Source organism: Calonectris borealis, chromosome 1 (assembly GCF_964195595.1).
Source record: "Calonectris borealis chromosome 1, bCalBor7.hap1.2, whole genome shotgun sequence".
NCBI lineage: Eukaryota > Metazoa > Chordata > Aves > Procellariiformes > Procellariidae > Calonectris > Calonectris borealis.
This window is the reverse complement of record NC_134312.1, coordinates 196,190,156-196,217,564: the sequence shown is the minus strand read 5'-3', so window position 1 is coordinate 196,217,564 and position 27,409 is coordinate 196,190,156. Positions and strand designations below refer to the sequence as shown.

At 38.3% G+C, this 27,409-nt stretch overlaps 1 protein-coding gene across 2 annotated transcripts in view; it reads left to right on the top strand.

Moving 5' to 3' along the window:
- The window catches only part of B3GLCT (beta 3-glucosyltransferase), a 71,184-nt gene that overhangs the window by 17,486 nt on the left and 26,289 nt on the right, over positions 1-27,409 (top strand). For both annotated transcript variants that reach the window (XM_075139825.1, XM_075139824.1), the window contains 3 exons: positions 2,996-3,105; positions 21,787-21,863; positions 25,861-25,972. In XM_075139825.1, the coding sequence (XP_074995926.1) occupies positions 2,996-3,105; positions 21,787-21,863; positions 25,861-25,972 (299 nt within the window). The remainder of the gene's footprint in view (positions 1-2,995; positions 3,106-21,786; positions 21,864-25,860; positions 25,973-27,409) is intronic.

Genomic DNA, 27,409 nt, shown 5'->3' with positions numbered 1-27,409 from the left:
AAAGAGAAAAGAAGACAACAAGAGCAATAAAATATATCAGTAGCTCTTTTGGATGTTAATCTTCCAAAAGACTCCATTCTTTGTCTTGCTTGGTTGACTATTTCTCAACTTGAGAAACAATTTAGGTCTTTAAAATTATACATACTTTCTGTTGACATTTTAATACACTGAATTTTTCTTTTAATGAACTATTTTAAACTGTCTATAGGAGAAGGAACTATTGCCATTGGATTAAAGCAGTAACACCGAAGTAGTTATTAGATTACTTATAAAAAGTATTCTGTTGTGGGATATCACAGCTATTGTTAAATGTACCATAAGTGAAACTGGGTGTAATTCAGATGCTTGCATATCTGTAAATGTACTGATACTAAAACAGTAATTATATAAAGCAATATAATTTTTGCTTTTTATTTCTGGGGATATTTTCAGTGTTGTGCAGGTAGATTTAGCCCTTTGACTCTCACTAGCATCATTGAAGTGTAATTTTAATTTTTGCACTAATTTTCATTTTTGCACAGGAAATCTAGCATTTTTTTTGCTAGATAGCAAATAGCTGCTATTCAGACATTTTTATTGTGCATGGCTTTTATAAGCAGTTTGTTGGGTGGGTCAGAGCATGAAGGAAAGCTGTGTGGGGAAAAAATGTGAAATCGAAACTGATATCTGTATCAGTGCTTATGCCATCTCCGCAACTTTATCACCAGAAACCTCATACAATTTGACATTTTCAGAGTTTGTCTTGGTGAATAAGCTAATAAATTGAGGGAAAAGAGTATTGGGGGAAAGTAGAAAAACATTTAATTGCAGCTTTGAACTGTCATAGGTCTAAATTAACAAGTAACTGTTCAGAGGAAATGGACAAAGGAATGTAATCAATGGTCAGGTCTTGGACAATGGCAATCTTCTCATAATCTTAGCAAAGATATTTGAGGTTAATGCTCTTTTTGTTGCCACTGTTTTTCTTTTGATCCTTCTTCATGTGCTCAGCTTTACTCTTTTTCCTTGAGACTACTACTTTCCTTCTTTGGACATTTATTCTTCATCTTTTTTCCGCTGTTCTTCACTCATTTTACTCTATTTGCGAAGTTAGCATTTTTAACCTAGAGGTCAAGATCTTAATGTGAAACTAGGATCTTTTAGGTTGACTTGACCTATGATGCAAGAATATATATTTTAAAAATAAATATTGCATGAAGTAAAACTTGAATTTATACGGCAGTGAATCTGCAGATTAGAAGTATTGAAATACTCTGCTGCCTGACAAGAAGCTTCACATGTTTCCTCTAAGGTGCTCTGTCCTTGGGATGTTTATCTTCACACAGATGTTGCTTGTTGTAAAATCTGGCAGCTTTCAGTCAGCCGTGACTCTCTGGATTTTCTCTACTGAACTTTCATCCTGGACTGTCTTCAGTTTGACATCTCCTATATCTCATTGAAAGTTTGGTTTCAATGGAATACCATAACTGTTCTTAGAAAGCTCTCCTAGAGATTTTATATCGTTAACTTCTCTGTCAGCTTTCATAATGTTACTAATTATGGTGGTCTTGAAGTTCTGGTTTTCTGAAATTTGACTCTGACGTCCTTTTTGTTACCTATATAATTTTTTTGGTGTGCACTTTTTTCCTTCTCCACATTTTTTGACGTTCTGTACAGATCCCATGGGACTTCATCTTTGATTTCTTTCCTTTTGGTACTGTCTTGTCTTGGAGTGATGTCACCTGTAAACATTAACTCAGCAGCCGTTTCTGTGCTGTCCCCTCATTGAATTATCTAGAATCTGTTATCTCTTAATGCCTGATCTGACCATCACCTTGAGTGATAGAATTTAAATGCAATTCTCAATCCCCGCCCGCAAGTGGGAAGGGGATAAGTACCTCTGTTTATCTTCTTGAACCCTGAACTTCATTACTATCTCTTTTGTTCCTTAGGCAGTAATTGGTCAGTGACTTATTTGTACCTCTTAAGTTGTTATAGCCTGAATGTCCTCGTCTGCACACTGTCTGCATAATATCTATAAAGTTCAGCCTTTTCTGGCAAACCAAACAGAAACTGCAATATAGTGTCTCCTCATCTTATACGTTACTACTTAGCTATGGTCTTAGCTGGGTTATGCAGCATAGGTCAAACTTGTTAAGAATTTTGGAAAGGGCATCTGTGCTCTCCTCTTCCTTTCACCTTCTCATCCTCTGCTGTGTTATGCTTCTGAATGGGATCATATCTGCCTGTTTTTCTTAGCTTTCAAGGTGCTGAGAGGTTATTCTATCTACTATCATCAAGAAAATTTGGCTATCTTCAGCTATCTTCGGCTTCTTCAGCCTTCATCACTTACTTTTATTTTTTAATAAGCATTTTTTTTTCTTCCATAAATGTTTGCAAAACTACTTCATTTTTTTTTTTTAAATTTCTCACAGTCTCCTCTGCTGTTGAAAGTTCTTAACTATGGTGCCTTTAAACACTGTGAGCACACATTTGAGGTATTGATGCTGTCCTATCAGGTAAAAGTAGTACCTCATTGTTCTCATGTGCATCTCTCTCCATCAGACATTTGTTTCTGGGTAGGGTTTTAAGCTCTGTATTGAGCTTTTTTTTTTTTTTTAATCTTTTCCATTTCGTGTTCATCCATTGCCTGCTGAGGGGAGATTCTGGTCTATGACTAACACCTTTTAACGCTGGTAATAAGAAGTGCTGCTGTATTGGAGAAAAAAGAACTCAATGAATGTGGCTACTGTTAACTGCGGGTGTAAGTTTCTTTGTTGCTGCAGATCTCCTAGTCATGTCATACTTTTTATGTGTTAATTCTTAAAAGGACTGGTTTGGATTCTTTTGTCTGTTAAATTATGCCATTTTATTATTTCATGAAATGTTTGTATAACTAAAGAAATAGCTTGCTATGTAATAGATTCACCCCCCACATGTGGGTTCTCAGTAGCTTTGGAGGAAAACTGAAAATAACTTAGTTTGTCTTTAAATCTTCTTATTTTCTGGTTCACAGAATTAAAAGAAATTGTATTTATCATCCAGAGTCAAAGTAATTCTTTTCATTCCAAGAGAGCAGAAGATCTAAAAAGAGATATTTTAAAACAGGCTGCAGATTTTGGAAAGGTATGTTTAGATAATATAGATTGCACCTTGTTATGTATGTTTTTACTGCATTTTACTAAAAATATAGTTTTCCATTGTGCCTTTTTCGGATCCATTTTACTCATTTTATTGTCTTCTATGTGCTTATAAGAGTAATATTTCAATGGTTGTTTACTGATTGTATGCCATGATGTATCACCAAATAATTTTAATTTGAACTATCTACCTTTTTGTATAATAACTGTTTTTGTTTGGATGGCATTTGATGTAAAAGTGATAAGAAAGACTTGTAGTGTGCCTTTAAGAAAAAGTCAGATGCTTTCTTTATGAAGTGAAAAACATAATCATTTAAGCAATACTTAGAATAATTTTTATGTGAGTACTTTATTTTATTAGAGCCAATGAAGATGCTGTAGTGTAGATTTTGTCAGAATTTCATTGCACAACTGTAGCATTGTGGCAGTAGAGCAGCAATGTATGTGGGCATTAAAATCCTAACACAGGATTCCTGATTTCCTACAGCAATAGTCTTCCACACCTCTGTTGCCCACGTTGGTATTAGCTCCCTCCCTGGTGCAATACCTTTCCTAACTGCTCCTTGTTCCTCTGCCACCCCACTGCAGACTCTCACCTGCTGGTGGGCCGTGCTGGCCTGGGAGCTGCATGTTGTACAGGTCTGGTTTTGATTTAACACTCTAATGTGAAACTTTACTTGTAAAGCTTTAGCCTAGAGAGAAGAGGTTTTTAAGAGACTTATATTGAAAGTTAAGTGTACATAAACAATGCTTTATTTTCTTTGTCTTTAATAAAAATAAGAACAAAGTAAGAGGCATACATCCCCTGATATGAAGTAAGCTTGCTGTGAGGTTGTTGGACCTATTTTTCAATTCCAGGTTCTTTGTTGTAAAGGAAAAAGAAGTCTGATTTAAATTGTCTTATGTATCTTGGCCTTGGAGTGCCTAAATCAGGTTCCTGGACGTTTTAGGCTTCATTTATCCAAGCTTATCAAACCTGTTGTAATTAAATCCATTATAAATGCAATTTTTAATCCCTTAATGAAATCAGTCATGTGAACAGCCTTTGTTCTGCGGAGTTCTGCTCTTTCAGAGTTCTCTTTGGGATTGGGGCAAGTGTTCAGATACAATGCATGCAGAGAGGATTATGGCTTCAGTGTTAAAAACAAGGATTTTAGTTGAGTTCTGAACTCGATGTTGCAGAATGTGAATGATGAAAAGATCAATAAGTGGAAGTATAAATAGTTTCAGTGAGGTGGGAATATAGGCATGTTTTATGGGAGAGGTAGAAACTTTTTTGTAATCAAAGAGTTGGACCTGTGAGTACTTCTGCCTTGAGCAAACTGAACTGGCTTTTAAAAAACTTTATTGTCTAATTAAGGAGATTCCTTTATGGGAATGATGAAATGGTGATGCTTTTCCAATATTAAGAGGTACCTGTTAAACAGCATTCATGGCATCTTAGAGAAGCAGTGATAGAAATACATCACACCAAAAATTTCATACCTGAAATCTGGGAAAAGGGGAAAGCCATCAATGTACAGGAAAAAATAAGCATAGCCTGCATGTACTTGGCATGTCTTGATTGTTTTTGTCAACTTGCAACTCCAGTGTAGACCACATTCATATTTACTTTACATTAATCGTTACAAGCAATTTGTCCATTTATTTTCTTTCACTATGTACTTAAAACATTTTTTTCTTGTGAAACTAATCTATAATTCTGGTAACCAGTAGATGTCAGTATCGTGTTCATGCTTAAAAGCATATTCCATGGCGATTTATTGAATATATTAAACAACGGCTAGAACATGGCAATGAAGAAAATTCCTTAAGAATTTTACCAATTTTCTTAATTTTCTGAGATTTCTGCATTTAAGAAGTTAGGCCTTCCTAAGAAACACCAGATAAGAATAAGGAAGCTGTCACAGCGTGAAATGATAATATTTGGGACTGTTCCCTTTCTAGCTTCTTAAAAAATTGAAAACCAGGATTACTTTTTTTGCTATTATGTTTAAGACTAGAAAACAGATAAAATACAGTTTTTGAAAAATGATAGATTTTGGCTGAAATACTGCAGAATACTGAAATACTGAAATAGATGCAGTTAATGCTATTTAATTGCCTGGTATCGTGACATTGTTTTGAAGACAAAAGTGTATTTCTGTGTATTTCTTTATGAAATCTGGTCTATTAGAGTAAATGCCTTTTTTTTTTCCCTCCTTCTTTCTCCCTTGAGGGTTCTTATATTCGACACCCTCAGCCAATTAATTATGTTCAAAAAACTTTTATTTTTCCTGAAAAGCCTAGAGATTAAATGATATCCTATGGATATTAGCCAGAATAAATATAGCGAATTAATAACATTCATTATGGAATTTAAAAAAACCCACAAACCAATCATAGAATCACTTAGGTTGGAAAAGACCCTTAAGATCAAGTCCAACAATAAACGTAACGTTACCAAGTCCACCACTAATCCATGTCCCTAAGCGCCACATCTACATGTCTTTTAAATACCTCCAGGGATGGTGACTCATCTTCCCTGGGCAGCCTGTTCCAATGCTTGACAACCCTTTCGGTGAAGAATGTAAGAATAAGATTTTAAGACTGATACCATGGAGTACTAGAAAATGAAAACGAGTATCACATACTTCCGTATGAATAATAGATGATGTGAAGTATGACCTCTGTTTTATAGAAGTGTAGTAACTCTAATTTGCAGTATTTTTACTATTAGGCTTACTTTGTTTTGAGCAAAATCCTAGATTTTGTATCATCTCGTAGAAATGGAGTTTCACAGATTTAAACTATCCCTACATATAAAGGGGGATATTGCTCATTTGTGAGTTTGAGGACTGTTACTGTAGTGACTATTAACATCAGTTTAAAAGAAGCAAGTACAGTCAGAAGTATGGAACTGTACATAGAAAACCTTCATTATTTATTATTACAGGATCATGCTTACAGAAGGTTCTGTTTTTCTGCTTTCAACACACGTTGACTGTAACTCAGTATCGTAGCTGCTGCATCTGTAAGGTTGAAAAACCTCTTGGTGCCTATCTCAGCTTTATTTTAGTATGTCGTCAGAGTCATGGCCACAATATCTGTTGCCAAAGTGCCAATTGTTGTTGAGCATGGCATATGTGCTTTAAAAATCTGTTATTTTTAATTGCCTAGGCTGTACCGGTAGCAGCATCGCACTATTTAAATAATATGGAAGATTTCTTTATTAAAGTTTTGGAAAGGGGAAAAAAAAGTATAATTAGCTTGCTTGAATTTTAATGTATATATGTTAAGCCATCACCATATTCCTATTTGAAATGATCTGTCTCCAAATTGTTCCTGCTCATGTTTTGGCCATCTGTGAGAGACTACTTTTCAGGGAATTTGTAGACTGTATCTTTTTTTTCTTAATTTGCCAGTGGGACATGCATTCCTTTTCTGGGTGAATTAACGTTTTCTGAAGTTCTTCCTAGCGCTACTTCCACATCTGATTTCAGATGCTGGAGTGAAGCTAGCTGAAGTTCTGTTGTCCAAAAGCCTCCTTAAATATTCCTCTGTTATTGTTTGATACTATTCCCACGATGAATTCTGGCATCCATGTCTCACCTGAAAGAGATTTTGAAATACTGTAAGGCTATGATGGAAACAACTCTGAAAATGTGTCTGGATTTTTCTTGGTCTTTAATAGTAGTTGCCTTATTTTATTCCTTGTTAGATGTATTCCACAAATGAACAGACATACATTCCTCCTCCAAATGTACAAGCAGCTATATAGCTGAAGTTTCCTGACGGCTCTGAGTCTTGGAGTAGGTCTGAACTGTTCTGCATTTTACCCTTACTGTAAAGCTCACATGCATGTTAATAATGCTGTGGTTATAAAATCTAGTGGAAGGATTTCTCATTCACTGCAACAGTTGTTTAAACTGATCTGTATATTTAGAAAAGCTATTCATAGATTTAATTTGCTGGAGACCTTTCAAAATTAATACCATAAATGAAGGCAATCCATAATATTTCTCTTGCTTCAACTTCCAGATTTCTTGCTCAAATTCTAGATTCTCGTCTGAAAACCCCGTTTCCTCCTCTCCCTCCTATAATGGCTTCCCATGCCATGGAAGCTGCTTCCAGCTAAGACTGATCCGACAATTAGTTTTTGGGTTTTGCAGTTTTAACAAGGTTTAACTGATTATATTTAAGTGAAGTGTTGGGCTACATGCTGTCCTGCCCCTCCATCTCCATGTCCACAGTAGTTCATCTTATGGCTACGTTTTCCACACTATCAAGATCAACCCTATTTTTTTTAATTAGAAGAGGTTTGTTTTATACATAACTTTAAATTATTATATTTTCCAGTGTTATTAGAACTAGTGTCTTTTTTTTTTTGTAAAATGTTAGTGTGCAATCTGTTTCCTTCCTAGCAACAGCTTTTTTTTCTTCTGCAAGGATTTCTTAATGTCAAATAAATCCTGCAGCCTCATGAAATGTGCTTATCACCTTAGTTCTTAAAATGATTATTCCTTAAGATGTAAGAGTTTACCTTACCAGGCAGTGGACAGTTTTTGTTGACTTTACTTATGAAAAACAAGGCTCTTTGGCATATCTTCTCCATTAGCTTTCCATTGCTTTTCCCTCTTTGTAGAACAAAGATCAGATGCCGCTCTATACCAGAGCTGTTGGGGAAGATACTGTCATGTCACCTGTGATATTAATCTTGTACACCACTCTACTTGGCATAGGTCTTCCTAGTCTTTGACTGATCAGCAGGACTCTCCTTCCACAGCAAAATGACGAATCTGGCACATGACTGGCAATGGACTGTGTGAAGGTGTCTTGCTGAGATAACAAGTCCTGCACTTCTCTGTGGTGAGGGCAGAGGCACTCATGAGGTACCTGGAGCATCTGGTACTCTTACTTTCTCAAAGAAGTGAAGTACCTGCAGGGGATCCCTCATGGACTCAAAAAAATTAGAGTAATTAGGGAACATGGTACTGCAGCGACAGAGAGGGAGGAAGAAGTTCCAGCCTTTATCAGTGGCCTCCTGAAACCACACAAATATTTGTCCAAAAGTTTTGAGTATCATAGTACCCAGTATGTGTTGATCTTGTGATGCTTTTTTCTATCTGTATTGCTTGAGTCAGATGATAGTACCAGTAACTACTAAAAGCCGTGGATCATCTCTGGTTTATGAATAGAAAATTCTGGAAACAAGATTTCTTTGTCCTTTTCTTCCTCACCCCTCCCCTTAGACAATATTTTCCATTTAGAGAATGAACACCTAAATCTTGCCATACTCATTGAATTTTCTCCTAAAGTTGCATACTTGCACCTTTGGATTTTTTTGTTTAAAAGACACAAAACAAATTAATGGATTAATTTAGTATTTTGGACTTGCCCTCATTTTCAGATTCCTGTATAAAGTTTAGTTGGACCTTCATTTTTTATCCAACCTCTTTTCTCTCCCCCTTTGCCTCTGTTTTGTCTGACTTCTATTTGTAACATCAATCAAAAATTTCATATTTCCAAATGTGTCCATCTTCCAAATCTGTCCATAAAACTTCACTTCTGTTATGTGGGTACAGCTTGCAGTATAAAAACCTTGTCTCTAATAAGTGTGTGCATTTAAGTGGTCAGTGTATGAAGTTCATTTTTCCCCTTCCTTATCCATATAAGGCACATCTGCCTTTGTTTTCTGATGTGTTACTTATTCTGCTTACATACATTATCTGATATCAGCATGTTCTTGGTCATTTTCTTTCCTGTTGAGTACATAGTTTGTCTTCATAATGCTTGATTTCTTTTAGGATTTGTATTTTAAAATGCAACTGCTCATTTTGGGGCCTCAATATTTGGGTGCTCAACTTCTAAAATGCTTCTGAACTCTGATCTGTTGAAGCGTGAGGTGCCTCCAAGTTCTGAAAATCAAACCTTTTGAAAGTCATTCAGGAAAAGTGTACAAAATTACTATTTAGTTTGGAAAATGTATTTCAGAGTTGACTTGCATCTTTTCTCTTCAAGGTCATCTTGCAGGACTTACAAATTTGACTGACTTCTGTTTTATCTCTGCTTTCCTCTAGCTGTTCTCTTGGCTTTTTGTTTTAACTGTTTGATCTCTGACTTTCTGATATGCTCTTGCTTCTCATTCTGCAAAGGTGCCAGAATCCTTTTGACAATTACTAGGCTTTATTATCAGCAAAATCGATGTCTAGCCCATTAACTATTTTGTGCTTGAAACCATAAAACTTACCTACACTGTAATGCTAGAAGATGAATATGATCATTTTCCCATAATAGGTATTCAGTAGATTTGAAAGAATTTGTAGAAGTTGGATAATACTGCACTAGTGAGATCTTTTAACAGTTTTAGCAGTGATGAATGGGCTTCTCTCAGCCCTGTTTTGCAGATCGTATATATGTTTTTATACAGCTGCTTTTCCCAGTCAAATATGGGAAAACAGCTGATTTTGTATGCAGAAAATTGGACCTGTCACCTTACAGAGATGACTTCTCATGTCAAGACAAAAATTATATGTGAAATTGGCAAGTTTAAAGTGCTTTAGGCAAAGGTGCCTCTCAGCCTCTTCTGCAGCAATCTCTGCATACATCATAGGATTTGAATGAAACCATTTTGCTAAGGTATATCTTTATTAGAAAAGAATGAATAAGAGATTGATCTAAATCCACTGTGACTACTGTATGCTATGTTGAACTTGCTTAGTCATCTTTGAATAGAGTGCCATATTCGCTGCTCTGAAGTATACATGGGACTAGAATTACTAAATCATGAAAATTAACCCTTAAAATCGGTAGTTGTTAACAGTTTTCTTTGTTTCTTGTAAGTTCTTTTGAGTTCTATACTAGTACTTGAAATACATTTACCAATTTTCTTGCCTTGTAGAAGCTTCTTTCTGTTCTCCTGTTCCTGTTCATTCTTTTCTTCCTTTCTTCTTCCTAAGTTAGAAAATGTATTTTAGGTTTACTTGGTAAGAGACTATTGAGGGGAAGGGACCTGCTGCCCCGCGTATCACATTAAATTAGCTAGGGAGGTGACTGCCTCAAACTTGCTGTTAGTGAAAGATGCTCCAGACTTATGTCTGTGAATATAAAAATCTACTAAGAGATGGAAATACTTAAAACTTTCTGTGAGGCTAAGAATTTCAGTAGATACTGCAATAAGAAGTTGAAGGTTAATGAGTTTATATTGTTTCCATAGACTAAAGGGAGAGAAAAGCAGAAGACAGAAGTAAACCGTCGTCCATTTGTGTGTACGAAATGTGGAATTTGCAAACCGTCCAATGTTAGAATAGACTTTATAGATTTTGAAGGGACAATTTGCTAATAATAAAAGAACCAACAGAACCCCATAAATAGCTTAATTTCATTGTTTGAAGTGTTTTTATGTGTTAGTTCTGATTGAGAATGGATTTTAGGATTGTGGCTGATAATATTAGTGTGTAAGGTGAGTTTTTACTTAAAAGCAAAATCTATCTTAAACAGCCATTCTAAATAAAGAATCGTATTCAGATCAGTTGGCAACGTAATTATTATGGTTCACTGTTAATACTTACTTTCATGAATAATAGCTGTGTACTGTATATCACACATCTGTCTTCTATGTGATTGTTTTTATTTAGAATTCTTGCAAACTGTGAGCTGTGGAGACGGTATTCCTTACTGTTTTTTATCCACGCAAGTGATAACCAAACAAATGGCACTTTAGTGCAATTTATTATCATCATTCTGTCTCACTATACACATCTCTGGTAGCATTTATTATAATAAACACTCAAATATTTTCCAGATTTTTCCACAATTTTTTTGTCTTGTTACAAAATAAGACTTACTTTGGGATGTTGGTGATCGTTAAATCTCAAAAGGACGAAACAGGGAAGATAGGGGATATCCAGGGGGAGGATAGAGGATTCTAGGGGAGGAAAAAGAAAATGCAGAATGAATTAGTGAGAACTCTTATGTTGGTTAAGTTTCTTCCTCCAAAGGTGCACATTTTAATTAGGAAGTTACTGGTGGGAGATGTGGTGGTCGGAGGCCGGCTTGGGCTTAGCAACCATGAAATGATAGAATTCTCGATACTTAGCGAAGTAAGGAGGGGGGCCAGCAAAACCGCTCCCATGGACTCCCGGAGGGTGGACTTTGGCCTGCTTAGGACACTGGTCGAGAGGGTCCCTTGGGAGACAGTCCTGAAGGGCAAAGGGGTCCAGGAAGGCTGGACGTTCTTCAAGAAGGAAGTCTTAAAGGCGCAGGAGCAGGCTGTCCCCATGTGCCATAAGAAGAACGGGCAGGGAAGACGACCGGCCTGGCTGAATGGGGAGCTCTGGCTGGGACTCAGGAAAAAAAGGAGAGTTTATCACCTCTGGAAGAAGGGGCAAGCAACTCAGGAAGAGTACAGGGATCTCGTTAGGTTGTGCAGAGTGGAAGTTAGAAAGGCAAAAGCCCAGCTAGAACTCAACCTGGCCACTGTCATGAGAGACAACAAAAAATGCATTTACAAGTATATTAATGACAAAAGGAGAGCCAAGGAGGATCTCCATCCTTTATTGGATATGGGGGGGAACGTTGCCACCAAGGACAAGGATAAGGCTGAGGTACTCAACGCCTTCTTTGCCTCAGTCTTTAATAGTCAGACCAGTTATCCGCAGGGTCTCAGCCCCCTGAGCTGGAAGACAGGGATGGCAAGCAGGATAAACCCCCCATAATTCAAGAGGATGAAGTTCATGACCTGCCATGCCACCTGGACGCTCACAAGTCTATGGGGCCGGATGGGATCCACCCGAGGGTACTGAGGGAGCTGGTGGAGGAGCTTGCAAAGCCGCTCTCCATCATTTACCAGCAGTCCTGGTTAACTGGGGAGGTCCCGGACGACTGGAGGCTTGCCAATGTGACGCCCATCTACAAGAAGGGCGGGAAGGAGGATCCGGGGAACTACAGACCGGTCAGCCTGACCTCGGTGCCAGGGAAGATCATGGAGCGGTTCGTTTTGAGGGCGCTCACGATCCATGTGCGGGACAACCAGGGGATCAGGCCCAGCCAGCACGAGTTCATGGAAGGCAGGTCCTGCTTCACCAACCTGATCTCCTTCTATGACCAGGTGACCCGCCTAGTGGATGAGGGAAAGGCTCTGGATGTGGTCTACCTGGACTTCAGTAAAGCCTTTGACACTGTCTCCCTCGGCATTCTCCGAGAGAAGCTGGCGGCTCACGGCCTAGACAGGTGCACTCTTCGCTGGGTAAAAAACTGGCTGGACGGCCGAGCCCAGAGAGTTGTGGTCAACGGAGTTAAATCCAGTTGGGGGCCGGTCACGAGCGGTGTTCCCCAGGACTCAGTTTTGGGGCCGGTCCTGTTCAATATCTTTATCAACGATCTGGACGAGGGGATCGAGTGCTCCCTCAGTAAGTTTGCAGACGACACCAAGTTGGGCAGGAGTGTTGATCTGCTGGAGGGTAGGAAGGCTCTGCAGAGGGACCTGGACAGGCTGGATCGATGGGCCGAGGCCAACTGTATGAGGTTCAACAAGGCCAAGTGCCAGGTCCTGCACTTGGGTCACAACAACCCCAGGCAACGCTACAGGCTTGGGGAAGAGTGGCTGGAAAGCTGCCCGGAGGAAAAGGACCTGGGGGTGCTGATTGACAGCCGGCTGAACATGAGCCGGCAGTGTGCTCAGGTGGCCAAGAAGGCCAACGGCATCCTGGCCTGTATCAGAAATAGTGTGGCCAGCAGGAGCAGGGAGGCGATCGTGCCCCTGTACTCGGCACTGGTGAGGCCGCACCTCGAATACTGTGTTCAGTTTTGGGCCCCTCACTACAAGAAGGACATGGAGGTGCTGGAGCGTGTCCAGAGAAGGGGAACGAAGCTGGTGAAGGGTCTGGAGCACAAGTCTTGTGAGGAGCGGCTGAGGGAACTGGGACTGTTTAGTCTGGAGAAGAGGAGGTTGAGGGGAGACCTCATCGCGCTCTACAACTACCTGAAAGGAGGTTGTAGCGATGTGGGTGTTGGTCTCTTCTGCCAAGTAACCAGTGATAGGATGAGAGGAAATGGCCTCAAGTTGCGCCAAGGGAGGTTTAGATTGGACATTAGGAGAAATTTCTTTACTGAAAGGGTGGTCAGGCCTTGGAACAGGCTGCCCAGGGAAGTGGTTGAGTCACCATCCCTGGAAGTATTTAAAAGACGTGTAGATGAGGCGCTTAGGGACATGGTGTAGTGGGCATGGTGGTGTTGGGTTGATGGTTGGACTTGATGATCTTAGAGGTCTTTTCCAACCTTAATGATTCTATGATTCTAAGTTCAAATACTTGTCTCAGTTTTCAATATTCAGACTGCTGCTCCAGCTATATATTAGACTGACTTAAAATCCATGTAATTATTTTATTATTACTTTGTTAAATCCCAGTTAACTGAAAGTATAGCAGATGTGCCATACTCGCTTGGCACATCTGGACTAATATTTGCACTATTTATACATTAGCAAGTAGTTTGGTGCAATAGGAGCAAATATGTAGAGCAATGCAGTTGTTTCTGAGGAGCTAGCACTGGTGTTGCATGATGTTTCAGAGAGTTCTACTTTGGACTAGTTCTGATTTGGTTTTGTGAACTGGAGGTTCATTAGCAGTTGCAGCACATCTTCTGGTTTAGTTTCATCCCAAAGGAATACAATTTGTGCACTCTGTGATGCAAGACAGTGCAGTGAGTAGGAAAAAAAGCACAAAAATGGACTAACCTAGACTGAATATATGAGGCAGTGTTAGGAAGCAGTAGGAGCTGCTTTTGGTCTAGGTCTCAATCTTGCAATTAGGTTTGAACTTTATTTAGTAAATATGTCTTTTTTTTTCCTAGGTATTAAGATTTATGGTAATGATTTTGAAATCGATCAATACTTCTGAATGTTGTTCACATCTCAGTAATTACAAGAATGAAATTAGTTAGGTTTTTTATATTTTTCAGTTTGAAAAGTCAGGACTTGACAACTCTACGAGCAAGCACTAATCGAAGACTCCAGACTTCATTTTGGTCTTTGAAACATGTAGCCCAGTCTAGATTAAAATAGATTAAATTAGAAGTATTTTATGTTTTTTGACTAATTGGGGGGGGCATAATTCATTTGTTGATAGATATATATTTTGAAAATTATTATTTTTTAAAATTTAGTAGTTTCTTCAGTCTTCTCATATCCTGGTCACCTGAATTATGATCTATTCAGGTTTTCATCTACAGGATTGGAGGCACTTGTATTGATGTCACCACATTTTCTACTCCTGATCTCGGAAAACATAGGCACACTTATAAATTCTTTGTATGACTGTTTTTCAGTTTGCTGCAGGACAATTGCTTGTACTAGTAGTTGAGGAAAATGTTGTGGTGTCACATCAACATAATGTAAACCAAATTAACACTGATTACTACTGACCACAAGTGAGTGGTGAGTAGTGAATTATTTCTGGATCACAAAAACGTTACTGGACCTTTTACTGATTTTCTAATAGGCAGCATGTTAGCAATTGGCAACATTGTAATATGCATGCTGAAATTTACTCTGACTATTGTTAAAGAACAACCCAGTAAAATAAAAAAATCGGTGGCTACCAGCATCTTTCCCACATGAAAAAGTTACATCAATAATTATAGGGTTTTGAGACAGAAATATATTGTAGTAGAAAGCTTTCTTTTTGATGATGAAATAATTTGTTGCATAAGGATTAATATTCCAGCTAACTGCCTAAAAAGTCCCTTCAGATACAAATACTTGTTGTAGCTGTTTTCCCAGGCAATGAGTTGTTGGATCTAGTGTGCAAGCACTCAGGAGTCAGTGCTTTGGTTATGCATTCAAGTGTATTTTCTGGCAGCTAAGTGGTGTTCTGAGGATTTCAATATAATGTACAGTAGGAAAAAGGAATAAAATTACTTCCTCTTCATTAAAACTCTTCCCTTTTTTTGCCTCTTATCTGAAGTTATAGTCAGGAACACTTCAAATCACTTTCTTAAGTTGCAGCTATTACCTCCATATGATTGGGTAAATCCTTCCATCTTTTCTTTAATGTAAGATGATTTGACGACAGACTTACACACAGCATCTTGCTCTTGATTTATGAAAGCAGGGTACGTCTATGGCCTTTCCCTGAACCCTTTGCAACTGCACATAATATATTATGAAAATGCAGTTCTTTTTTAAAATGATAACCAGGCATCTGAGAGTAGAACAGAAGTAGAGATTCTCTCTAATGGAAAATAATAGATTATACTTTATTACTTTAGGCTTCCTGAGGAGCAAAAGACTACAAAATGTCTATTTATTGGATATTATGCTTTGTAAGCAACATGGGTTCTTTTAAAATCTTATTGCGGCCTTTCAGTACTTAAAGGGGGCTTATAAGAAAGATGGGGACAGACTTCTTGGCAGGGCCTGTTGTGACAGGACAAGGGGGAATGGTTTTACACTGAAAGAAGGTAGATTCAGACTAGATAGAAGGAAGAAATTTTTTACAATGAGGGTGATGAAACACTGGAACAGGTTGCCCAGAGAGGTGGTAATTGCCCCATCCCTGGAAACATTCAAGGTTGGATTGGATGGGGCTCTGAGCAACCTGATCTGGTTGAAGATGTCCCTGCCCATGGCAGGGGGGGTGAGCCAGATGACCTTTAAAGGCCCCTTCCAACCCAAACTATGCTATGATTCTATGAAAACAGCTTAAAGGGAGAAATAGGGCAAAGGTTAAAAAGGCCATGATCATCTTGGAGAAGCTCCGAAATAACCGACTTGTTAAACAGAAGCAAAGTACTTTTGTTACAGTTGTATTGTAAAATAGTACTTTAAATCATTTGTGGGTTTTATTTTAAGGTGTATATTGAAATAATGTTTTGCCCTGGATTTTTGGACTTGATGCTCTGATAAATGTTGATACTTAAGTCTTTAAAACATGAAAAATATTTGAAATGTGTATTGTGGTTTTCAATGTTTAAGTGAATAGTTAGAATATTGAGAAGATGTAGTGTACAGTGTAGTATTCAACAATGGCAATTCCTAGCAAATTGACTGACCCACTGGGTTTAGAGGTAGGAGATTAGCTTTTACTTTCTGTCATTTTAGAAATCCTTTGGGGTGTCTACTGAAGTGGCATGTTTGTGAAAATAAAGCTGTAGGGAGACTTCAGTGTGTATTCCACAGCTGTACTTTGTCAAAGTAGTCATAACGGATGACTGGAAGAGCTTGGCTTACTTAACCTCCCAAGGGAGGGCTGAGAAGAGGGTAGGTAGGCTAGCTCTGAATGTGTCTTAGGATTAATTTCTGAAAAGAATAGGGAAGATGTTGTTAAGAGCAGAGTAAAATCTAGGAAAACATTTCTAATTCTGGAACTATGTCTAGGGTTTAGGATCTCCCCTCCTGCCCCCCAGTTCTGGGTTTCATGAGGCAGTTTAATAAACTGACAAAGCACAGGGATATATGCAAGACACCTGCAGATACCAGTATACTGGACGCATTAGGAGCAGATTCCTATACACTACTGTATTTTTCTATAATGTTTTAGAAGTTTGCTAATTGCTTTGATCAGGTGACTCAGTAATATAATAATAAATATATTACTTATGTTTTGCATTTCACTGCAGTTCCATATCTGTTTATATATAGTACTTAAAATATTATGTCACATAGGGCATATAATAAATAGTGGTGAGCAACATCCAGTTTGAATCATGTTCTAAAAAGCATGTTCTCCCTAAACCATACACTTAGGGCAGGGTTTAGTTACAAACTCAGTGGACTCTGTTCTGCAGGAAAACAAAGCAAGCGCAGGTCTGCTAGGGGGTCTTAGAGGATGTGACCTAGCTGTGGCTCTGGAAGTCCCATTTTAGCTGAGGATGATCTCTGCCATCCCGGGTGCTTAGAGAGGTCCATTTTGGCCTTGTAGTCTATGAAAACTTAGGCCTTTTCTTTGGTTTTACACCATACTGTTTTGTTCTCTATAAATTGTGCATTTCTCATATAGGTTTTAGTAGATTAATATGAAATTGCATGTAGTATAGAAAGATTTCAGGTATTTGTTTCAGGTTAGCAATTCTCTAAATTATTTCTTAAAAATTCTTTTATTCTGAATGATCTTTTTCCTCATTGGATATGCTATTCCCCCAAGGCTATTCACATGTTAATGAAGAGGACTTTTAATGTTTAGATTCAAGAACCAGAGTTTGATTTCAGTTCTGTTGATGATTTGCTGTGAAATTGAGTGTCACTAGCATCTTTGTACTTTAATTTGTATAAATAATATTAAATGATTTTAAGGGTACATATAAGGCTGTGTCAAAAGTCTTCTGAATTGGTTTGAAGATGTGGTTCTAACCCCTTTATTCACACTTAGGTTTTTTGTTTGTGTAGAGTTTGCAATTGTAATCTGTGGCTGGTATTACTGCTCTCACTGTGCTGATACAGTAGGTATCTGGGGTGGTATTTGGGGTAAAAATGTCTTATACTATATTTCAGACCACAAGTGATTCAATTTTTTGGTTTTGCCCTTTAAAAGTCAGCTCAATTGTGAAAGTGGGGAGGGTAGTTTCTTGGTCTTCAAAAGTGGTTAAAGTATTTTATTTAGATTAAATTTGACTTGTGGCGTATGTAAAGTGTTAATATGTGTGAAAGCATATGGGCTGTGTAACTGTGGAAACAATAGTTTCGAGATAAAATAACCAGTGAATACAGTACAGGGTATGGATGCATTTGTGGGAGAGTTTTATGAGATACACAGACACAGTGTGTAAGTTACTTATCACTACCTTGACTAACTAGCCATGCCCTGATGAGCTAGCCTGCACATGCCCTTTCACTCCCCAAAGCTGACATCAGGTATTTTTTGCTTTTTTTCTGTCTTGTACTGAAGGTAGAATAAATAAAATGAATAGGTCAGCCCAGTTCCACTAGTTTCAGAGTGACAATACATAAAATGAGAAAGGAAAAGCAACAGAGATCCTCCTGTATTTTTGGAAGAGGCTATTTTACCTGTACAGTGTTTTTTAAGCATCTCCTTTATGAAATCAGAATTGATGCGTTGTTAGAGATGAGTGGAAGGAAAGGTATATGCAGGACATGTATTTTCATGTTTTAAGGAAGTTGGATAGAGAAAGAGGGCAGGCTTATGAGAATGCCGAAAAGATACCTTGCAAAAGTATCAGATTAGCTCAAGAAAGAGGGCTTTTTCTTTATTATCACTTCTTTGATCTGCACAAAGGAAAGAGTTGGGGTTTTTTTTGTTAAAGAGGAGATACCTGAGTATATGGTACATATATGTAATTTACTTCATACCTTTTGCATGGGCAAATGTCATTTGTATCTAAAATGAATACAACGTCAGCCTTTAGTGTGATATAGACACTGAATATATTATTATTAACTACTTTTATCTCTGTCTGGCTCCTATTGTACATGAAATACATGGCCACATACAAATACTAGTGTAACTGCAGGGTTTATACGCTTGTAAAAACAAATGTTCTTGTAAAGACAGAGGTTTGCCCTTTTATCTTCCTATCTGCAATCCCATAAGCAAACATATTTTTATGGTTTTACTGTGAAGTGGTTATGTTTTAGTGAAATACCAGATGTTGAGCACACTGTTACTAAGATTTGCCACTCCCACTAAAAACCTCTGGACTTCTTTGGTTTTTGCAATAAATTGGAACTAATCAGAAACATATTTGATAGATTGGCTTGAACTAGAACCACAAATCAGAACTGCTGATATTTTAGATGCAGGTGAATATCCTGTTCCAAATTAGAGTTTTGGCATTGTTTCTTTTCAATTTGGGTAATTTACAATAGCATAAATATTTTTAGAAACAGTAGATCGTTATTTTTTGATAGGGTTAACACACTCTTGAGACACATGGTTATTCTTTAGAGTGATAGAGATGTCGTCTTTAGCGTATGAAGTTTGGAGGTTTTATGTATTTCTAGGTGCTATGCTTAACTGCCCTTAAAAAGGACTTAAAATAAACTTGACAGAGTCAGCAAGCAGTGTGAACTTTATCTTACAGCTTTTCTTAGAGAATAAATTATTTTTGTGTTTAAGTGTGAATTTTATGTTAATGGAATTGGCTTATATTCATGAGAAGCATTCAACAAATGAAAATGTTTGGCATATGCATGATGTAAGTGGAAAGCAATTAGGCCCTTGAGAGATCAAGATGGTTTGTCTTAGGAGCTGCCGGATCCGCTAACCTGACAGGCGAGTTTGCTGCAGCTCCATGTCCCCAGGTCCAGCCAGTAGCAAGGCTGAGCATGTGTTCCCAACAGGCACACATGCACGCATACACACACTATGTGTACATATATACGTCGTCATCCACAGAGATCAACACAGAAACCACAGCGCTCTCACAAACACAGACTGCACCAATGGCCCGACCTTGTTTCACCTGGTCAGGATGGAAGCCTGTTTGTGGCATATGTATACATAAATACACATATCTACAATATGAATGCCTCCAGTAGCTGGTCCTTTGACACTCAGTCTATGCAGCCGCTGGTCTCGCGTCCCTGGTCTCTGCAGTTGCCAGCACATGGGCATGTGAGACTTACTGTGTGGCTCGCAACTCCCTTCCAGTTGCTGGTGCTTGGCCCTGCTCCTGCACACCCACATGCACACGTGCACAAACTGTGGATCCTCCCGGTAGCTTTAGACACTCAATGTATCCAGTAGTTGACTCTTGGCCTCCCTGTTGCCTCATGCACAGACACACATGCAAATGGGTCTTTCTGGTACCTGGTGGACTTACAACCCTACCAGTAGCTGACCCTTGCACCCCAGAGGCTCTCCTGTAGCTGGGACCTCCTGTTTCTTCCAGTAACCAATTGTCAGGCCCCTTGGTCTCCCCAGTGTCTGCCTCAGACTTGTGGCTGCTCTGATACTGGGCTCCCAAGCCTCTTCTCCTACTCCTAGTCCAGCGTGATGCTCACGAGCAATTACACACACTGAAACACACACCCACACAACATGCACGCACCCCACTCTCCCCAGTTTCTGGCAGCACACGTGTGTGCACCCTATGACTCATGGTCCCCTCTCCAGTTGCAGGCACTCAGACCTCCAAATACATACAGACACACAGACCCTCCTGCCCAGGAGTTAGAAATGGAATTTAAGGAGAAAACAGGACAGACTGCAGCAATTCAATGCAGGGCATGGCCAGACAAGTGTCCTCACCAGCAAGTTTCAAGTGACCAACCCCTTTTTTCCTTGTGTTTACCAATGGTTGTTCCTCCTCAAACCACCCTGATGTCTCTTTTCCTGGCCTTTCATCTTCCCTAAGCATCTCATAATAAGTTTTGTGTCATCCCAAAGTGCTCTTCCCCTGAAACCCATAATGAGTCCCATGCTCCTGTAGGCAGTAACCCCCTGTCAGACTGTAAGGTGAGCGGGGAGCATCTCCCTTCCCTTCCCTTGAGCTGGTGAGTGTCACACCTGGATAGGCTTATGGCTCCCCTGGGACAGCCCTGGGGGGAGCTGGGTCAGGGTGCTCAGTTTTCTCCAATTACATTATTGGGGTCTCTATCCCGTTACTGTTCCTCTGTGCTGCTTTGTGTTTATGGTGTTGAGCCTTCAATCACAAACTTAACAGTTTGTATAATGGAAGTGTGGGATCATTTACCTGCTAGTATTAAGTTATTTGTGTTAAAGTGAATTAACACCACCAGTGCTTTGTTAGGTTAATTGTTGTATTGGGATGTACTTAGATGGTGAGAAAGTTTATCTAAACTGGTAGGTTAGGCTTTTCTGGCAGGACGTTTTTTGCTTCAGTACTAATGCAATTACCTAAATCAAAGGATTTAGACGTTTGTGAGGTGGTTGAGACCCTAATGACGCTGCAGTAGAGAATTGTACTTGTAAATGTAGTAAATCAATGGAGTAAGATACTGCCTATATATTATGGGATATATATCTCTCCCACCTCTTACATGTACGAACTAGTGAATAAATTATGCAGTTTGGTTTATCAGAGGGCCATGTTTAAAGGGTGTTTTCTTGGGCACTACCCCAGAATGATAGCTTGTCAGCTAGACATCAGGATCTGCCACACCGAAGAGATTTCAAGTAACGAAAGAGCAAAGAAATATATGAAAAGATTTTCCTTTGTAAGAAGCTGCTTTGATTTTTCGGGAAGAAAAAATGCTAACCCCTTATTTTGATTTTTGCATAAACCCATGGGTTTTTGTCATGATGTTAGTGTGACAGGTCAAAGCTGAACTCAGCAAAGTAAAGAGTGTTAGAATTCTCTCGTGAGCTCTGTGTAACGTGATTGTCCAATGGAAGCCTTTGTAGAATACCCTACATTATTTATAAGTCTTTCTTTACAGTATGGGATTTTATGATATGGTAAAGAGAAGAGTATGATATATTGCTTAATTGATTACATGGGACTTATACAAAACATTTAACTTGAAGTGTATTAGCTTTATATCTAATAGAGAATTAAGAAATCATGAGTTGGAATAAGCACTTTCCCTAAATTGCAGGCCACCTTGTTTCATACCACTCTAAGTCATCTATTCTGCAGGACTACTTGCCAGTAAAAAACAATGAAGAACTAAGTAGTCATTCCAGAGTAATTTTTTTAAGATTAATTGGTGTTTAGGGAAAAAAGTGCATATAATTCAAGTTTAATGGGAATATTTTTATTTTTCTTAAAGGAATTACCTACGGTTCTGCTTATTCATCAGATGGATGGGCACGAAGGTGCATGGACAATATTACCGTTAATGAGAGAGTAAGTGTAATGAATGCCAGTCATTTTAAGAATTTTTTGTAACCAAGAATATAAATATTAATTATTCCGATCTCTTTTTTTCAGAAAAAAAGTTTTTGAATGAGAGTCGCAACCTTATCTTTTCACCTTCTTACTCTACTTTTTTTTGTTTTTCCAAAGCAATTTTCTGTTAAACTTCATTAAATCAGAGAAAGCTATTTTAAATAAAAGAACAACAATAATATAATGTAACTGAACGACTACCTTCTTCAAACTGTTGTGGGTTTTAAAATTATTAGGGAAGTAAACTAGTCAAAAGAAATACCATTTTTAAATGTGTATTTTCCTATTTGGTCCCCACTTCTCACAGTGTAAGGTGTGAGGTATTTTAGAACTTTTGACCTTTCAGATTACTTAGCTGAATGAAGTAGATAAACAATTTTTTTAAAATAGATAACAATACCTGTTTGAGGTTTCTATCTTTCGTTGCTTACAGTGTTTCTAAGAGGTAGTATGCCTCTGTAGTGAAAAGGTGTAGGTTTCAACATCTTTTTAGAAGCTTATATGGCCAGTTTTCATGGTCAGGTAATCTCAAATATCTTTTCTTATTAGCTTATGCAGATGGCTTCAAGGAAGACGTGCTGCATTTACATGGTAGTACGTTGAAAACTGTCAGGAAGCAATGATTCTTGTTTCAGAAAGTCCTAAAGCTCTGTCGTGCTGAAGGCTATCCTTTGCCTAAAACTTTTATTTGAAATTGATGCCAGAGGCTCTGCAGCATCTTGAGGTTTAATTGAGTTGATATAATTTATTAGAGTTACTCAGAAGGATGTTTCTGTTTTGGTTCGACGTTTTCGCATCAGAGTGGTTGCAGGATGGAATGCTTTTCCTTCTGCCTTCTATTGCTTTCTGTGTGTGTAGAAACATCAAAATAGTGCTTGTATAGCAGCTATCTTTGAGATACATGTAAACTGTGAAAAGAAGCGAAAGGAGAATTAAAATAAATTGAAAAACTGGAAGATGATGTTCCAACTATCAATCATCTTTGTTCTTCCTTCTTAGCTCCTGTTTCAATGACCTAGTGGTTCCTCTTCTGAATTATTTATATCTGTTTACAGATACAGCTCTTACAAGATAGCAAAACTCAGAAGCAAAAATAGAAATGCTCATTTGTGTGATAAAGCAGAAGAGGAATTTTAAGTAGAGGATTTCCATCTTGAGAATTCTAGAATATGAATTTCCTTGTGTCTACTGTTTCACGTACCACTTTTGGCAGAATGAAGACATGGAGTAGTTTAGAAGTGTGTAGCTGTGAGGCTCGTACTGTTTAGTTTTCTCAAAGGACAGAAGAGGAGGAAGGGAGATCAGCCCATCCTGCAGCAGCTGATGATGCTCGGAATTGTGATTTTAGATGCATTCTTATCTGAAAACTGCTTTCAGAAGAATGGCTTTCCTCAGTTCTGTAGTTGTCAGCATTTTTAAGGAGGCCTCTGAACAGTTACGACAATTCTTAATTTTTAGTTCTTGGGCACAAGTTAACTTGGACAAAATACTTCATTTCAGAAGATGTAATCATAAGACATCAATGGATGTCTTATGACACAGTACCTGTACTGTCTCCAGAAGGCCCACTACATTTCTTCTCAGTAACCATGTTCATTAAGCAGAGAAGAAATCCCTTTTTTAAATTATTACCCTGAAACTGGATCTTACCTGAGTATCTTCAATAGCTCCTTGCCACTCCAAATTTGTGTGCTTTGAGGTCTACATAAGACTCTCTGCAGGTCTTAAATACTTAGCCTTGAAAATCATTCTGTTTGTCCATCAATAGCTGAATGAACAGATCATTCTTTTTGTGACTTGTATGTGCTGTATTCACAAGATGCAGTAATTCATTTTGTGGGGGTCATTCTAGTGTTTTCTCCTTGCCCTTCACCCACCTCCTTTTGTATAAATCCAGATATTTCTCTCCTAAAGTTCTAGCTGAGCACTAAAGTGTGAGAGAAAAGCCTTCAGTCTTCACAGGGCATTGAATACTGTACATATTTAAAAACATGAGGGTATCTGATACCCTTTCTGTACTTGTTTGGCAAGTTTTAGAAGGAACAGCTAGGAAGTGTCTTGTATCTTGTTTGCATTGATATAGCTGATTGTATCTTGTTTGCTTGCCTGAATGGCAACAAGTTGCCCAGATTTCAGGCAACAAGTGTATACTTTTATGAACTAAAAGGATGAATGAATCGTGAGTTCTTCTGGCTATTATAGTTTAGCAGATTAAGTATCATAAGCAGAAAGCAGTGAATAATCAAATACCATTGCAAGAAACAGAGGAAGGGTAGCTTTATAGGAAGATGACTGTCGTGGTTTAACCCCAGCCGGCAACTAAGCCCCTCACAGCTGCTCGCTCACTCCTCCCCGGTGGGATGGGGGAGAGAATGAGAAGGGTAAAAGTGAGAAAACTCGTGGGTTGAGATAAAGACAGTTTAATAGGTAAAGCAAAAGCCACGCACGCAAGCAAAGCAAAGCAAGGAATTCATTCACTACTTCCCATCAGCAGGCAGGTATCCAGCCATCTCCAGGAAAGCAGGGCTCCATCACATGTAGCGGTTACTTGGGAAGACAAACGCCATCACTCTGAACATCCCCCCCCTTCCTTCTTCTTTTCCCAGCTTTATATGCTGAACATGATGTCATATGGTATGGAATATCCCTTTGGTCAGTTGGGGTCAGCTGTCCCAGCTGTGTCCCCTGCCCACTTCTTGTGCACCCCCAGCCTACTCGCTGGTGGGATGGGGTGAGGAGCAGAAAAGGCCTTGACTCTGTGTAAGCACTGCTTAGCAACAGCTAAAACATCCTTGTGTTATCAACACTGTTCTCAGCACAAATCCAAAACATAGCCCCATACTAGTTACTATGAAGAAAATTAACTCTACCCCAGCCAAAACCAGCACAATGACTTGTCCCACATGAAAAAAGACTGAATTAGTTTAGCACCTGGCAACCATCTGGTGCTTCTAGCATGTAACTAAAAGATCTGCAGAGGCAGGTGTCACATGTTCTAGCATAAGTATTTCTCAGATAGTGGATTTGGTTTTTTGGATTTGTTTTTTTAGGCAAATACCGTTCCCTAAAACATAAATGATCCTATCACCCTTTTTTCTTACTTTTGCTGTCTTACATTTCTGCTGTTTATTTTCATTGCTGATTTTGTCAGTAGACAATGCTGTAGAGGAAGAAATCCATGATGTTCATGGGTGCTAATTTTCTTATCCCGCTCCTCGGATGATTTGTTTAACTAAATCAACGTAAAAGCTATGCAAAGGAAACTGGACAAATAAAGATTGGGGGTTTTTTCTATTAGGATGTCATGAATTAATAAGGCTTTGTTTTGTTAGGTAACGGAAGAATTAAGCTGGGAGGAGAAGAGAAATAAGGAATGAGAATTTTCTGAAGGAGTCAGGAATCCTGCACTGAGATAGTGTTAGCTTTGAGGAAGGTAGGGGAGTCCCTTCAGTCTGTGTAGTTTCACTGTACTGAAAAAGCTAATGAAGTTTTTAGATTGGTGATGATGAGTGTCAAACAGCTGTGAGAAAACCTGTCATTAGGCATTTTCATGATTGTTGCGGTGGTGTTAGATGCGCAACAGTGGGGGTCCTTGGAAGACAGTTGAGGTACAGAGTAGAAGGTAACTTAAACTGCTATCTATAAATTTCTGAATTCATAGGTGGCTATTAGACCTGTCGTACCTATACATTTCTCAATGGACATTCTTTATGTATCTCTATTCCCTTCTTTCTGGAATAACTGGTGCTATATATATAGATAGCAGCAGAGGCAGTATCTTTATCCATTCACTGTAGTCCTTTGATATGTAATTCTAAGTTAGTAGTAAAAGTTTCTGTTTTTCTGTGTAAATGAATAATTAATTGCAAAGTACTTATATTTGGGGAATGTGGGTTGAATCTATTATTCTGTTCATAAGCCAGTTTATTAGTAAAATGTTAATTTCTTTTGTTAGCTTCTCTATTACGTATGGTAGGAACTCCTCCTGGATTTTCTTCTGTGAAGAAGATACAAGAATACAAGTTGTAAAGCTGCTAGAAACACTTGGAAGATTTGACGGGTCTAAGGTGAAATAAAAATTTAGATATTTAACTTTCTTTTGAATATGCTTGAATGGGTTTTTAGATGAAACGTGGAATCATTTTAAGTACAAAATTATAAATACAGAATTTTAGAATTCCTAGTTACGGAACAGTTTCTGTGGTCCAGAATTTAATTTTATAACACTGCCTGGATGGCTCAGAGCTCCAAACATTGGAAAAGATGTATCCAAACAGCTTAAAATAGGGGGATAGATTTCTGTTGCTGAGACTGAGAGAGAGCAAGGTATTTAACATGAAGCAGTGAGTGCCTGTCTAGCCATTGAAGAACTGTTAAAATTGAGCAGAGAAAAGAATCCTTCTGTGGATAGCCTGAAAATGATGTAGCATCAGTAAAAAGATGAATATAGTCTGCTGTGTGGTCCCCTCTCCCCATTTTCCTGTCTGTCATCAGTTCTGATTATCATGAGACAGAATGACTGATGTTCGTTTGACTAACTGTCTCTGATCTAATATGGTAGGGTTTTTTATTTGCATTCTGTTTCTGAACTGTCTTGGTGATAAGACAGTTTTCTTTACCTGCTGCAAAAGAAACAACGCAAAAAGACTTGCAGAACAAAAGAAAAATTCAGAAGAAAATTCAGCTTGATGTCTGTCCTTTGCCTGGAATAAAAGAAGCCAAAATCTCCTTTAGCATATTTACTTCTTTTGCAGGCACATGGCCTTGTTGTGTTTTCTCACAATTCTTTTCTATAATGGTAATAATAATAATACAGAGATCTTACAGTTTTTTAAACACTCTGTCTTCAAAATGGCTGACTGAATATATTCAGGCCTTTGGAATATCCATTTATTTCTTTTTCAGAAACACCTACTCCTAATTGATGTTCTCAGAATAGAAACATAAAAATTGATGCTGCCCTTATACCAGTTTTAGTCTCTTCTTTGCATTACATGTAAATTCTATTACAATAACAAATTATGTTCCAACCTGCATTAAAAGGAAAATAAAATGTTTTGCTTTTGTACATAGTAATCGTCATCTTAGTGTAACAGTCTGTTACTGATTCCCTATATACAGTAGTAGTCCATCAGTCACAAAATTTAAGATAAGTTAGACCAGAATGAGCTCATTCATTATTCATTCTAAAATGTCAGCAGTCTGCATAATAAAAAGCTGGTATACATTAATCACAATAAAAGGTCTACAAAGGGCATGTGAATAGGTGATGAATCTGCAGCTTTTCAGTCTGGATATGCAGAGATTAGTAACAGAACTATTGAGACTGATACGAATGTAATATTGAGTGAAAACAGATGTGTGGAAGCATCATAAGGGACTGTGGAGGAATGTTAAGAGAATGACCTGCACTGATAACCAAGGACATTGACTGCAGTAAAACTAAAAAACAGTGAGGAATATCTGATTTACATAAAGACCTCAAGGCAAGCACTCAGATGGTG